This window comes from Oratosquilla oratoria, chromosome 40 (assembly GCF_046742065.1).
Source record: "Oratosquilla oratoria isolate Oo_2021 chromosome 40, ASM4674206v1, whole genome shotgun sequence".
NCBI lineage: Eukaryota > Metazoa > Arthropoda > Malacostraca > Stomatopoda > Squillidae > Oratosquilla > Oratosquilla oratoria.
Window position 1 is genome coordinate 7,127,154 of NC_134816.1, and position 15,925 is coordinate 7,143,078.

The 15,925-nt window shown below is 38.0% G+C and overlaps 1 protein-coding gene across 2 annotated transcripts in view; it reads left to right on the forward strand.

Annotated features, from left to right (window-relative positions):
• Window positions 1-448: 448 nt before the first annotated feature.
• LOC143020628 (nardilysin-like) overlaps window positions 449-15,925 on the forward strand; it is a 252,330-nt gene continuing 236,853 nt past the window's right edge. For both annotated transcript variants that reach the window (XM_076177107.1, XM_076177108.1), the window contains exon 1: window positions 449-783. In XM_076177107.1, coding sequence (XP_076033222.1) covers window positions 557-783 — 227 coding nt within the window. In that variant the 5' untranslated portion in view covers window positions 449-556. The remainder of the gene's footprint in view (window positions 784-15,925) is intronic.

Consider the following 15,925-nt stretch of genomic DNA (forward strand, 5'->3'; position numbering starts at 1 on the left):
GGAGGACAGCATAAAGGAGGGGGAGTCGTAGTATAAAAGTGTCATCATCTCTCTATGAGCAGAGTTTTCCTCTATCACAGACAAAATGATGTGTGGCTCTGGTCCGTAGGGGCGCCCTATATAGACATGCAGCCAATACCCCAGACGGGGTATTGAACATACTGGATGAAAATATAATCCGCACCATCAACATTAACGAATCTGAGGCAAAATTTGATAAGTGAAGACAAAAAGGCGGAACCCTCTTGACCACAGCTCCAACCAAATATACTACAATTAAATAAATAACTAGATATACAAGAATAGTATATCATATAGCTCATGAATAATGAGGCTAATAAATGAAATAATAAATAATGATAAAAGTGTCGCATGTCGACATTAAAACTAATGTTTTTATGGTCAATCACAGTCGTGTCATTTGTAGTAAAAGCACAAATATATTGTTATTATGCCAATGTCTACACGCAAATGCAACTTCTAAGTACCGGGGAGGGTGAATGCATTAGTTGATCAGTAGTTTTATCTACTATTTTAGAGTGTATAGAATCAACCAATGCCCTCTAAAAGAAAGCTACTCAGCTTGATAGACAGAAAGGTTTTGTGCAAAAGAATACGAAGGACGAGTTTTCGATCGGTGTATGTAGAAGAAAGAAGTGACTCTGGGCAAACTGAAAACATTCAAGCACGAGAAGTAAACAGAGCACCGGTGTATAAAAACATGACTAATTTTGTCGTGTTAGACCAGCCAACAAAGTCGTCAATTGATAAAAAAGATTATAGGTAGGTTGCGAGTTATTGGAGGAATGTTTTCTGTTACATGACAAAGTCACAAACATCATACATCATTACAATTTACATGTTTTCTTCAGCAAGTTCAGTCAATCTTGGTTTTTATTTTTCCTCACACCGGGACAGGTATCCTTTTCTGGAAGGTGGTGTGATTTATTGTATTTCTCTTTAACTGGTTTGAATTCAGTTGCTAGTAAATGTAAAGTTTAGGTACGAGCACAAAAATTCCAAGTTTGGTTTAACCCTTTAATTCTACCTACTTGGATTTACTTGGAGATGTCTAGAAGACCTCTTCACAGCCATGGTAGGCACAGGCACAAAATGAAAAAAACAAAACTTAAATTCTTGTTGCATATGTCTGAAAGACAATTTCATTAGAAACAAAATACTTTTTAGATTTTTTTAAATACCTTGAAAAAAAAGGGAGCTCCAATTTTTTAAATTATTTTTTATCCCAAATTTTTGGCTAGACTTTACCATAACAAAAGGTTAGAATTAGAGTGATAATTTGTAAAGATTTTGGTAAATACACGTAAACTCTAAACCACTGGTCCAATTTTATTGAAATTTGGAATACTTCAGAGTATGTCAAAAACAATGTGGAACATCTCCATACAAAATTTGCCTTTTCATGGCAACTATTAAGTTGTCAATTTACTAAATTGACAACTTAATAGAGATGATCATCAGTAAAATCCAAACCCCTAGCCCAATTGACATGCAACTTGGCATGTGAAGGTTTTATGGGCCAACAGCTCATCTGAGCATGTCAAAAACAATGTAGGACCTTCCTTTTATACTATTCTTACTAACACCTTTCATGTTACCATAGCAACTATTGTCAGTTTAGAGATAATCATCCATAAAATCCAAACCCCTGGCCCAATTGACCTGCAACTTGGCATGTAAAGGTTTTATGGGTCAACAAATCACTTGACCATGTCAAAAACAATGTAGGACCTTCCTTTTATACTATTCTTACTAACACCTTTCATGTTGTTATGGCACAATTGTCAGTTTAGAGATAATCCATAAAATCCAAACCCCTGGCCCATTTGACATGCAACTTGGAACGCGAAGGTTTTATGGGTCAACAAATCACCTGAGCATGTCAAAAACAATGTAGGACTTTCCTTTTATTCTATTCTTACTAACACCTACCATGTAACATGTTCCATCAATGTAATGTATGTGTAATGTAATGTATGCACAACCAAAAGAACTCTACCATCACATTAAAAAGTGCATATATAGGTGCCTTAGCCCTTACCCTTACATTTCCTCTCGGTACACTAACCAGTCAGTACTGCAACTATCCTAATACCTAATGTAAATTTATGTTTAAATCAGAGAATTATTTTTTTACACCAATTTACCGAAATAGAAAAATGAATAAAGTCTTTATACTTTCGAAGGAGTTATTTTGTTTAATGATGTTATAATCATGACTATCTAAATAAACCGCCTTATTTCAACAGCTCACATCTGTCATCATGAAACCAAGAGGAAAATTTAAGTCTAGCCTCTAGACCTCTAGACCTCTTGAGACTTCTCATGGTCATGGACATGGTCCATGACATGGAATACTGACCACATTATTAATAGTTATTTCATATAATTGCTTTTATAGCTATTGCTGGCTATGTAATAGGTATAGCATAGCCTGTCCATCTTAAAATTCATACCATAACAATGTAAGTATTATTTGTGAACAACATCCTCTTCGACTACCATGCGTAGTATCTCTGACATGTCCTGCATTACCAAACATTACTAAGTATAGGAGAACATGCCTACATGTTGATGATTGAGGCACAACTTTTCATTATCAACTATCTTAAAAAAATTTGTTTCTGAGAGAAAATAGGCTAAAAAATACGAATATTACATTTAAATATTCATATATAGGTATCTTACCTTTAAATTTTTACTCGAAAAACTAATTTGCAATGGCTAATTTTTTTTTTTTTTTTTTTTTTTTTTTTTTTATATATATATTAAGAAATAGGCATACACTTGCAGAACAGCAAGACAATTTGATAATTCTGCACATGCGCTGAATGCTACAAGCATTCAAATTGATGCGTACCCATTCGAATGGGTCCTTTAAGGCCACCTGGTCTAGTGTGGTGTTTGTTGACAGGCATTCGGCAGCATAGCCTGGTACAGGTGGTTCATCAGGTACTGCTGAAAAGAACTAACCCAGTCCAGCCTTGAGTCTGTCTACTGTACAGTTGGTGATATCTCACATATCCCTTGGGAGGGCATTAAAGATCTTTGGACCCTCATGGCTCAGGCTATTCACTAGCAGGGTTTTGATCCTTTCAGGAGCTCTGGTTGGTATGGTTTTTCTTGTTATTTTCCTCCCTGATCTTTCAGTTCTGTAAGGCTGCAGGGAATGGGGTGCTGGATTAGGTACCTTTCCTTCAATTACCTTCCACATGTAGATGGCACGATACTGGTCTCTTCATTGTTGAGAGTAGAGCCCCAACTTTTTGAGATGTTCCCAGTAGTTTAAATCCTGCATTCCTCTGATTTGCCTGGTGTAGGACCGTTGGACAGCCTCCAGCTGCTGAATTTCTCCCCGTTTGTGAGGTGACCACAGCTGGCTACAGTAGTCTAAGAGTGGCTGTATCATGGTGTTCCCTGGTAGAGAAGGTTCTGAGTACCCAACCTGACATCCCTCTTGCTCTTTTCACTGTGTCAGCTATGTGGTGATGAAAGGTGCAGTCTTCTTCCAGATGTACCCCCAGGCATTTGGCGGTCTGTAGTACGCTGATTTCATGGCCTCCTTCTGAGAGTAGTTTTATGTTAGTTTTTATTTCTTGATGTTGGCCATGTTGCAGTATTTCAAACTTTTCTTCATTGAAGACCATATTATTTCTTGAGGCCTAGGCATAGACAGTATCTAGATCTCTCTGGAGGTTAGGTACATCTTCGGTACTCGTGATTGGTAAGCTCAAGCTGGTGTCATCGGCAAATGAGGAGAGGCTAGAGCCATTTATTCCCTCATTTATGTCCCCCATATAGATCAGAAATAGGAGTGGGCCCAATACAGAGCCATGAGGTACACCATTGATCATTTGTGCTTTTTGTGATTTGGTCCCTCGTACCGAGACTGTCTGTAGGTGTCTTGTGAGAAACGCATGAATCCACACACTCAGTTTCCCTGTGATGCCAAAGTCCTTGAGTTTGTGTAACAGTATGCCATGGTCCTTTCTTGTTACTTATAAAAGACCTTTTTGTTCCAATACACATAAACAGTATTGTTTTAGTTGTGCACACCTATGCAATATAGCAGAAAATTAAAGGTATTATTTTAATTGTGCACACATGTGCGATATAGCATTAGAAAATTACATATATACATATACCAAAGCTTTTTTCCCCTTACAAGGGAGGTAACCAAAAAGAAAAAGGCATAAAACCATTCCCACCCATTCCATCCCCAAATACACTCCACTCCCCTCCACCCTCCGTCCTCCCTCTTATCTTAGCACCTCCTGGATGACGGGTCATCTTTGCACCTTGTCCACTGCCCTGGGTCAGAGGCAGTGTCGTAAATATTAATTTTGGAGATTATAATACATGAACGTAATATGCGATTTTCTTGGCAGAAATAAAAAAAAAATAAAAAACTTGCTACAAGCAAATTTACTAATGAATGAAGCCATTAGGATATGGTATGGATGCCATGCCAGTCCAGTCACTATCAGACAATGGGTTTCACGTTGTGGAATGGGTGTTCTCCAACTCTAGGTGACGTTAATAAACACTGTTACAAAGACAATAGGGTTTCCTTGGACTTTATGAGAGAATATGGGGTTCTGACATCGTCTGTTAATTGCTCAAGGTATAATAATAATCAGGCCGTCGGCATCCGTGACGACGACGACCCAGATGATCTTTAGAATTTGAGGTACCAAATTACTAAACATTGGTTAGGTTACATAGGTTAGGTTGTTAGGTTAGGTTAGAATAGACTAATTTATTATCCTTTCATTTCTTCAACCTCGGCACCTATCAAAATAAACATGATGTATCATTCAACCGTCACGACTTTGTTAGAAAATAGGTTTTAGCAACTTTTTTGTTTTTGATTTCTGCCAAGAAAATTGCATATTACATTGATCTATTATAATTTACAAAATTAATAATTAATTTTCTATTGCTATATCGCATGGAAGAAAAATGAGAGTAGTGCTCAGAGATAAAGGTTCTACTTGGGAAAAGGTGATTAACCCCTTCCATACGGTGACGCTTACGTAGGCGTCATGAGGAGCAAGTGGGTATGCGAGGCTGCCATATCGGCGTCTTGATTATATTTATTGTAGTTGTACCTGCATGATCCCCATACTATGTAAACTGGCTTCATCATATTTTCTATGGTTATCAAAATTCACGGGTGAAAGAGAGAACGAGTGGAAGGGTGGTGAGCTAAACACAGAGAACAGTTGGAGTTTTATTCACTGACGTTTCGTCCTTATCAGGACATTCTCAAAGTACATACAGTTTCAGAAAATTAACAGCTTATATAATCCATCCTTGACGTGTTCCCCTCCCTCTATACTCTCATCCGTCCCCTACCCTTTTTCATGTGACTCCGACCATGTCACTTCTACCTCCGTTCTCAATTGTCCTTTTTACCTCCTTGACAATCAGAGTACCTACAGCTGTTAATTTTCTGAAACTGTATGTACTTTGAGAATGTCCTGGTAAGGACGAAACGTCAGTGAATAAAACTCCAAATGTTCTCTGTGTTTAGCTCACCACCCTTCCACTCATTTGTCTTCCATACTTCGAAAGAGAGAACGATCGATACAGCCGTGACTTTATTTTTTATAATGCGAGTATTATGACGCAACATCGTACGTCTGGCAGCTAATGCTGCCCGCAAGATTTTTGCCTGAAATGAAGTGGTTAATGGAGTTCCACAGGGATCGGTACTGGCTCCAATAAAGTTTGCTATTTATGTAAATGACATGGACGAGGATATGGAGAGTTACATGAGCCCCTTTGCTGATGACACAAAATTGTTGAAAAAATGGAAACTGAAATAGACTGCGAGTCACTGCTGAGAGATCTAAACAAAATTTGGGAATGGAGTCAAGTGGGAAGTGGACATCAACATCAAGAAATGCAGTATAATGGAATTTGGGAAAAGTAAAGATAGGATATCAGGACAATATAAAGTTGGTGAAAAGGATGTAAAGGAAGTGGGATTTGTAAAAGACCTGGGAGTAATCATCACAAAGGACATGGCCCCTCATAAACAGATAAACAAAATTGTCAGAGAAGCCTACAACTTGCTGAGGTCAATAGAAGTGGCATTTATTTACTTGGATGAAGAAATGGTGAAGAAAATACTAGTCACACTGATAAGATCAAGACTGGAGTATGCAGCAATACTATGGTCGCCCAGTACCAAAAAGTAACTCTAGTTTTGACAATCTCTCTTCGTATGACAGTTCTGAAAGTGTGTGTGTGTGGGGGGGGCATCTTCATAGTTGCTCTTTGGATTCTTTTAATTTTCCTTATATTCTTTTTGGTACTGGATGATGTGGCACTTTTATCAAAAGCTTTTTATAGGTCTAGGAAAGTATAATCAGCCCATCTGTCCCTTTCATGTATTATATCTAATAGTCTTGAGCAAAAATAGATCAGATTTGTGTCACATGATCTTCCCAGTCTGAATCCAAACTGTCTCAGGTTTAGTATGTTGTTATCGTCCATCTATTCTTGATAACTTTTTCACAAATTTTGACTACCATACTTGTAAACAAAACTGGTCTGTAATTTGTTGGGTCTTCCTTGTTTCTTCCTTTATATATTGGTATAATGTTGGCCTTTTTCCTTCTTTAAGTGAGCATCTTATATATTTTGCCTACCAGTTCTTTTTTACACTCCTTTAGTATCCAGTTTACAATGCCAGCCAGGTTGTGCAATTTCCTGACATCAAGGTTTGTTATTTGGTCCATTATTTCTGCTCGTTTTGCTATTATTTCCCCCACTGGGGGCAATCTCACTTCTAGCCTTTCATCCCAGTGCCATACTTTTTCTCTAGTGAAAACTGACTTGAAATGTTTACTCATGACCTCAGCCATTTCTGTATCTTCTGTGCATTCCATGTTCCCTTGGTGTAGTTTCTCAATTTCTTACAATTTTTCAATTTGCCATTCACATATCTATAGAATAGTTTTGGTTGATCCTTACATTTATCTATTATGTCTTTTTCATAATTTTTTCTTCCCTGCATATTTTTACATATTCATTCCTTTCATTGATATGTATTTGCCACTTTCTAGGATTTTTCTCTTGTTTTCCATCTTTTCCAAGCTTTATCTCTTCATTCTTTTGCCTCACTGCACCTTCTGTTAAACCAGCACTTAATGTACACCTTTTCCTGTTTTTGTCTTGGTACATATTTATCCACTCCATTATAGGTTTCCATCAGAATCTTCCATTTTTCTTCCACTCGTCTCTTCATTGTAGAATTTTTCCCAACTAACATCTTGAAAAGAAAATTCTTTAGTTTCACAAAGTCCGTTTTACTATATACCAGTCTATCTTTTCTGTATTTCTCATTTCTCTCCATATTTCCTTTAGTTCTAGCTCAAGTAATAAGAACATAACATAAGAATGAAGGAGACTGCAAGAGACCATAAGGCCAATGCAAGGCAGCTCCGTATCCATCACCACCTGTCATCCCTATCCATAAAGTTGTCTAACCGTTTCTTAAAACAACTGATAGTTTCAGCGCTTACTACATGGTTACTAAGTCAATTCCATTCATTGACCACCCTATTAGTAAACCAATTCATGCCTATTTCCTTCTTAAATCTAAATTTGTCCAGTTTAAATCCATTACTACAAGTCCTGCCCTGTTGTTTTAATATGATGATCTTGTTTGCATCACCTTTGTTAAAACCTTTGATCCACTTGAACACCTCTTTTAGATCACCCCGCACTCTGCGTCTTTCCAGAGAGTGTAAGTTAAGGTGCCTAAACACCTCTTCATAAGGCAAATTTCTGAGTCCATGTATCATTTTGGTCATTCTCCTCTGTACTGTTTCTAGTAAAATTTATGTCCATTCTATAGGACGGAGACCAAAACTGTACCGCTTAGTCAAGGATGGGTATAACTATCGCTAGATAGAGTTTGATAATTACCTCTGCACTTCTATTCGTTACTGTCCTAGCTATAAAACCTAATGCTCTGTTAGCTTTATTCCTGGCACTAATGCACTGTTTCCTGGTTTTAAGGTCCGGACTCACTAGAACTCCCGTCTCTCTCGCACTCAGTTTTCTCTAAAAACGTGTTATCTAAGCTGTACCTATTTTTCAGGGTTGTGTAGCCCTATGTTTAACATGCTACACTTAGAGATATTGAAGGTCATTTGCCATTTCACCAACCATGTGAACAATTTGTTAAGATCATCCTGCAGAATCTCTGTGTCGTCTCCTGACCTAATTAGGCATTCAATTTTAGTGTCATCGATGAATTTACTAACATCACTATTTATCCCATCATCTAAGTCATTTATGTACATAATGAACAACAAGGGACCCAAAACCGAGCCCTGGGGAACCCCACTAGTAACCTTACCCCACCTAGATTTTACTCCATTTATGGTGACCCACTGTTTTCTGTCACTGATCCAAGCTCTAATCCATTCTAACACTTTTCCTCCTGTGCCATGGGCTTTGATTTTATTTAGTAGTCTCTGGTGTGGCACCTTGTCGAACACTTTGTTAAAGTCAAGGTAAATCACATCTTAACCCCTTCCATACAGTGCCGCACACGTAGGCGTCATGGGGAGCGAGTGTATTCGCGAGGCTGCCATATCGGCGTCTTGATTATATTTATTGTAGTCACCCCTCCATAATGACATTCTTTCTAATTCTTTTGTAATCGCATTTTCTATGGTTATCAAAATTCACGGGTGAAGAGAGAACGATCGATATAAGCGGTGACTATATTTTATGATGCGAGTATTATTACGACACGTCGTACGGCTGGCACTGGCTGCTGCCACCGAGATCTAAGTCCATGACGCCTACGTGTGCGGCACCGTATGGAAGGGGTTAATTATCATTGTTATCTGACACCTTATATATAATCACTCTTCCCAATTTGTGTCTTGTATTCAATTTTATCCACAATTTCAGGTTTTGATGTAAAAAGAATCTAGTCTCGATGGTTTTTCATTAATTCTATATCTGGTGTTTTCCTTTACTCAATTCATTGTATATTTCATAGTCATGTCAAGTAATACATTTCCCCATAATTCCTCTCCATCTTTCATTGTCATCACCCAACAGATGTTTTTGCATTTAAAATCTCCCATGAGTACCACGTTTCCTCCATCTTTCAGCACCCCATTTAATGAAATCCTTGTATCTTCTAACATTTTAGAGTAATATCTCTCCTAGCACCCATTTTCGGGGACATATAAATCACCACAATCTCTTTTTCATGTCATTATCTTCAACTCTTATTGGGATCATTTCCACACTGTTCCTCCATTTGTAACTATCACATTTAAATTTTTCTTAGCCAAGAACATAACTCCACCATGTTTTTCCTCTCTATTTCTAAGCCAGTGATTATAATCCATATCCAACACTGGTGATAGTGGACCCCTTAATTTTGTCTCTACAATTGCCATTGTGTCTGGCTTTGCTTCTGACAAGTAATCATTAAGTTCATGTAATCCTGAAATTAATCTGTATATATATATATATATATATATATATATACATATATATATATATGTATATATATATATATGTATATATATATATATATATATATACATCTACACTGAATGGTTCCCAGCGATCAATTGATATTTTTATTCAACCACAAACAACTTTTAATTCCATGCCATCGCAATCGAGACTGAAGAATCGCTCGATGGAGACATTTTGTTGGAAATTGAAACATGGACGAGCCGAGGATTCGAACCCAGCTAACCCATAACAAAGTTACAGTGACTTAAACCAATGCGCTATCAAGAGAGATATAAGTTGAGTACGATTTTCTTATATTTGTATGCTCGAATTACATACATCTACACGAAATATCGCGTTCAACCCATCTCCGCTATGATATTGCATTTAGCTAGTATGTGCACGTGGGATAGATTATACATCTACACTGAATGGTTCCCAGCGATCAATTGATATTTTTATTCAACCACAAACAACTTTTAATTCCATGCCATCGCAATCGAGACTGAAGAATCGCTCGATGGAGACATTTTGTTGGAAATTGAAACATGGACGAGCCGAGGATTCGAACCCAGCTAACCCGTAACAAAGTTACAGTGACTTAAACCAATGCGCTATCAAGAGAGATATAAGTTGAGTACGATTTTCTTATATTTGTATGCTCGAATTACATACATCTACACGAAATATCGCGTTCAACCCATCTCCGCTATGATATTGCATTTAGCTAGTATGTGCACGTGGGATAGATTATACATCTACACTGAATGGTTCCCAGCGATCAATTGATATTTTTATTCAACCACAAACAACTTTTAATTCCATGCCATCGCAATCGAGACTGGAGGTGGGTTGAACGCGATATTTCGTGTAGATGTATGTAATTCGAGCATACAAATATAAGAAAATCGTACTCAACTTATATCTCTCTTGATAGCGCATTGGTTTAAGTCACTGTAACTTTGTTACGGGTTAGCTGGGTTCGAATCCTCGGCTTGTCCACGTTTCAATTTCCAACAAAATGTCTCCATCGAGCGATTCTTCAGTCTCGATTGCGAGAGTTGTTTGTGGTTGAATAAAAAAAAAAAAATATATATATATATATATATATATATATTTTTTCTTTAATATATTTTCTCTGACTCATGTCTGACACTCTCCGAAAGAGCTTCTTTTTCTCGGTCTCTGTTCTTTTCTCATTTTTTTTTTTTTTTTTAGCTGTGCTTCTTAATGTCATCTCTCTTTTTCCTCAAGGTTCATATCCCTTTTTATCCATACATCTTTATATTGCTCAATATTTACTAACTTTCCTGTGGCTAGTATCTCTTCTGCTGCCCTTTGTGACCTTAATTTGATCTTTAGGGGTAGATTTCCTGTAAATATTTTCCAATTCTGTGCACTTCCTCTATTTCCTCTATTTCTTGCTCTTCATATTGTACTATTCTCAAAATATCTCTTGCTAATTCTTTCTCTTCTTATTCTCTTCTTTGTCTCTCATGATTTTTTTTTTTTTTTTTACCAAATACTACTATACACTATATACCAAATTTTCCTTTTCCTTGATTACCTGAATGACTGTTTTCTTAGTGTTCTGCATATGTTGCTGAACAGTTTCCTTTGAAGATACCTTATCCTTTTCATGATCTTTTTTCCATTCCTTCCTGAGTTGCTGTATCTTTTCCTCACCTACACTTCCTCCAATTTTCTCGGTCATTCCCTTCATTTGTTCCTTCACCTCTTGTATGGTCATACTATTTGCAGTATCTTTCCTTTTCAATTTCTCATTTTCATGTTTTACCTCAACCAATTTTTTTTTCTTTTTAAGGCATTCATGTCCCAATTTTTTCAGCATTTGTGTGCATGTGTGTATTTACTTAGTTGTATGTTATGGGAAGGGAAGCTACACTTGTGGTGTCCTCTTTATCTCGCCATATCTGATTTGCTCTTAAATTCTTCTATTTTTTTTGCACACACCATTGTTTTGTCTAGTATGTTCCATACAACCACCACACTGTGGTGATTTTTTTTTTTTTTTTTTTTTTTTTATGTCTCTTCTATAACTGTCCTTTTTGAGTTTCTTTCCACGTCCTCATGTGTTTCTCTTATCCCAATTTAGTAAGTCATTTCTATCAAGGATCTCTACACCTTTCATAATTCTGTAGATGGTCAACAAGTCACTTCTTCCTCTTCAGTGTTCCAGTATTTATAGGCCAAGGAATCCAATTGACCAGAGAGGACTGCTTGCAAATGCTGGGCCAAGCCCCCCCCCCCCCTCTTATTAAGGCAGTCGGCAAGTTGCTCAGAGGTTCTGACCCAAGAAACAGAGTTAATCTCACCACACGACAACATATCCTTCAGCAGTGCAATGTTGTTGCAAAGACGACAATCCTCCACACTATGAGAAGAATTCAAGGCCTCCGCCAAACTCTTAATGTCAACCAAGCAGTGTACAGCTAAGGTCTGATATTTGACAATGTCCCTGATAATTAATCCATCCAATATAAGAAGCAGCCTCAACACATTTAATGAGCACCAAGGTCTCAGCAGACAATGTGGATTTCACCACTTGGTGCAGATTTCTTGATTGCCAATAAATCAGGCATCTTCTTCCTTCCCCATCCTTGAAAAAAAAACCACAAATCCTCCCTGGGAGCCACCATCAGATAGGTTCCCAAAGGAGGCATCTGAGAAGCACTCAGTTATACAGTCCTCCACAGCCTTCTAAACAGCAAGCAAAAATGATCACCCACAATTCAGTTGATAATCTTATTGAGTCTCACAGCATCAACCACTGTGGCATTTTTATGATGTCCACTCAGTTCACACACATCAAAGGCTATGTAAGGTCTTGTTTGTGTAGTTATCCAGCTCAATTGACCAATCAGAGCACATAATTCCTTCTCATTGTTGGACAGCTCACTGGACTTGGCTGCTGACATGCGACATCCCAAACACAGTGGTGTGAGCAGACTGGCATAGCTATACTGGCCAACCATTATACCTTCAGCTGTAGTGCCCACTTCCAAACCTATGTACTTGAAGGCTTGAAGGTAGATGATGCCATGCTCCCAATACAGAACTCTCCTTGAAGAACATCAGTAACCTTCTGGAACTCCCCAGTGCCCATCCAGAGAAAATCATCCACATATGCATGATAACATGAAGTTCACCATAATACCAAGAAAACAAGGATGGTTTGAGTGGACACACGACTCAAGAGACAGTAGCTGACTTGACATGCAAGTACCACACTCTTTCTGCATCACATAGACCATACACCATCTTTTTCAGTCTCCAAAGTTGACCACTATAATATTCTGGGGGAGGACACAAGTAAACCTCTTGCTCTATGTAGTTGCCCTGAAGGTAAGCTGACTTCACATCCAGGCTGTGACACTCCCAACCAAATGCAGAAACCGTTGCCAGAGCCAATCAGATAGATTCTTTAGAACAAGTTGGGGAGTCCTTCCTAAAGCTGGATGTGTCCTCCTCAAAGCCCCTTGCTACAAGGCATGGCTTGATTATAGGGCTTCCATCTTTCACCTTTTCTGTGATAACCCATTGCACAGATATAAATTCCTGTCCTCTATCCTCCACCTCAATTTTTTTTTTCTTTTTGCCAATTTTGTACTTTCAGCTCCTTTGCTTTTACCACTTCTTCATTTGAGTAAAACATGAGCATCACTTCATCAGGGATTGTTTCCAATTTTGCAACTTCCAAAAAAACCACACTACACTCCCATCAGACCATCAGAATCTTTTTGGAAGTTGAACCAATTTTCATGTCCCTTTAGCATTACCCCCTCTACTCACTATTCTTCCAGACATGTGCTCACTTTTTTTTTTTTTTTTTCTCCAGTCCTCGGATCCTTAGCCCCACTACAGTTTAAATGGTCTCCTTTCTCTTTGAGAGTTGTCTGGCAAATCAGAGTTGCTTACAATATCATTTTGTCCTTGTACCTCCTGTACCTCACCACTATCTACTTCCTCAGTGTTTTCAGATGTCGATGCAGATGAAGCAAACCCCTCTGAATTCTCATCCACCTCCTGGTCACATATGCCCTCCATATTCCTCACTGCCTCCCAAGTGCCAACGGGACTGTCAACATGTATCAACCAGAGCTCCTGAAAATTACATGAAAGAAATGAAACTTCTCAACAGTACAAAAATAATAAGACACCTAGGTTGAATGGGAAGGGGAATACTTGTGGATGCCTAAGATGGTTTAACACAGTGGAAATAGTGAATATTGAGGAAAAATTGAAGGGAATGAAAACAGACCAGAAAATGGTGGTGAAGTAGAACCTAACATAAATATGAGCGCAGAGACCTATAGCAGAGTAATAGTAAAACATATTGTAAACAGAAACCTTGAGACCCCAAAAGGACCTTAATGTGTGGTGAAGATGAACCTTTTTCTGGATTTAATATGTATGAGAAAAGAAACCTGAGTAGAATTATAGACATAGAAAAGGAGACGAGATTTAGGAAGGGTTCATGAAATCAAGAGAATATGGATATAAAGAAAGATTATCTCAGAATAAATAAGGAAGTGAGTGATTTAAAGAAAAAATGCTGAAATAAATAATGAGGTAAGTGAATTAAAAAAATAATTGAGGTAAAATGTGAAAATGAAAGGAAAAACAAAGATACCACTAATAGTGCTACCTTAAAAAAAGAGGTGAATGAACAAATAAAGGCAATGACTGAGGAAATTGGAGGAAGTATAGGAGAGGAAGTTTTACAGAAAATCAGGAATGAAAGAAGATCAAGAAAGCGAAAAGCTAGTATTTAAGGAAATTGTTCAACAACAAATAAAGGAGAATGCTAAAGATCAGTTATTAGCCTAGGGTAATGAAGGAAAAAGAAAATTGTGTTAGAGATACAGTGGATAAAAAGAAGTGTATTGTAGAATATGGTCTAAAAGAAAAACATAACCTAGTTAGGTACTTGAGAGAAAAAGAAGATGGCCCAGACCATGCCATCACTGATCACCATTATACTTAAGGTACACCATCACCATTGTGAAGGTCACTTATCTCCATTGTGTGTACATTATGACAAAAGGCTCTCTTGATCCTTTCACTAGATTTGTTCTTGAGGTACTCCCATCAAGCTGAGTGCAGAGCATTCAAGTTTTGTTGCGCAATATCCAAGCCGGAAGCTGACTCTAGAGCAGGCAAGGAGCTATTAGTGACAGATGGCTCTGCAGGATTGAAACCAAATATAAATGGTTTGGGCTAAAGCCAGAATTATTTACCAATGCATTATGGGCCGACACTGCCCAAGCCAAGGCCACATCAGTATCACACTTCATATCCTCAAACACTTTTAGCATTGTGTCACCAATTATAACATTCAGCCGCTCACATGTGCCATTGCTCCATGGACTTTCTGCAGCAGTTGTTAAAGATTTAGTACCAAACAGTTCGCCAAGCTCTCTCATATCACTATTATTAAATTCAAACCCACTGTCAGATAGAAGTTTCCTCAGAGCACCAAACAATGAAATCCAATTTATGAAGACACTGCCAACCACTGTCTTAGCAGACTTGTTGGTAATGGCTGATACCACACAATATCTTGTAGCAAGCTCTACAATGAGAAGAAACAGATGTTGCCATACCTGTTTCAGATCCATTGCAATTACTTCATTAAATTTCTCTGCCATCTGCACAGTAACAACTGGTCTAGGTTTTGGGGATTTATACTCTATACACACTTCACAATTTTCAGTAACATAATCTGTTTCTCCATGTCCCTCTCCAACATTTCAGCATTTTATAGCATCCTTATTAATCTCTCCACACCTGGATGGCCAAATTGATGAAGTTTTAAAGCAGTTTTACTGCTATCCAGTGAAGCCAGCAACACATTCTGGATCCCTGGTTCTAGTCACAAGAACAGTGGCAACATGTAGTGACCTGATGATGCTACCCTCAATTTCACCCATCTATTCATAATCTTCATTGAATCCTTACCAAAATCAAGAACAATTTGCCCTTTTTTCATTCACTGCTTACTAATCAGAAGTGGAAGATTACACTCAACAACATCAGTTGACAGCTCCAATGTCACACCTCCAATCCAACATGGAAATACAGTTGAAGTCCATTAATCTGAACACCATTAATCCGAAAACCCAACAATCTGAATTTTTGAGAGCCCAGATATATTACAATTATTTGAAAATTGCACTGCACGCTCCACAGCCAACCGGGCGGCCATTTTTGTTGCTGCGCGGCAGTTGAGTTTATGTGCTGGTGACATTGGCTGTTGTTATCTGATTTCTGGTGTTTTATTGCACTTTCCCTGTGTTTTGCTGCATTCACCATGACTCCAACACCTTCAGGAGGGAAGAAAACACCCAAGAGGAAGCACATAATCCTGTCTAATGCT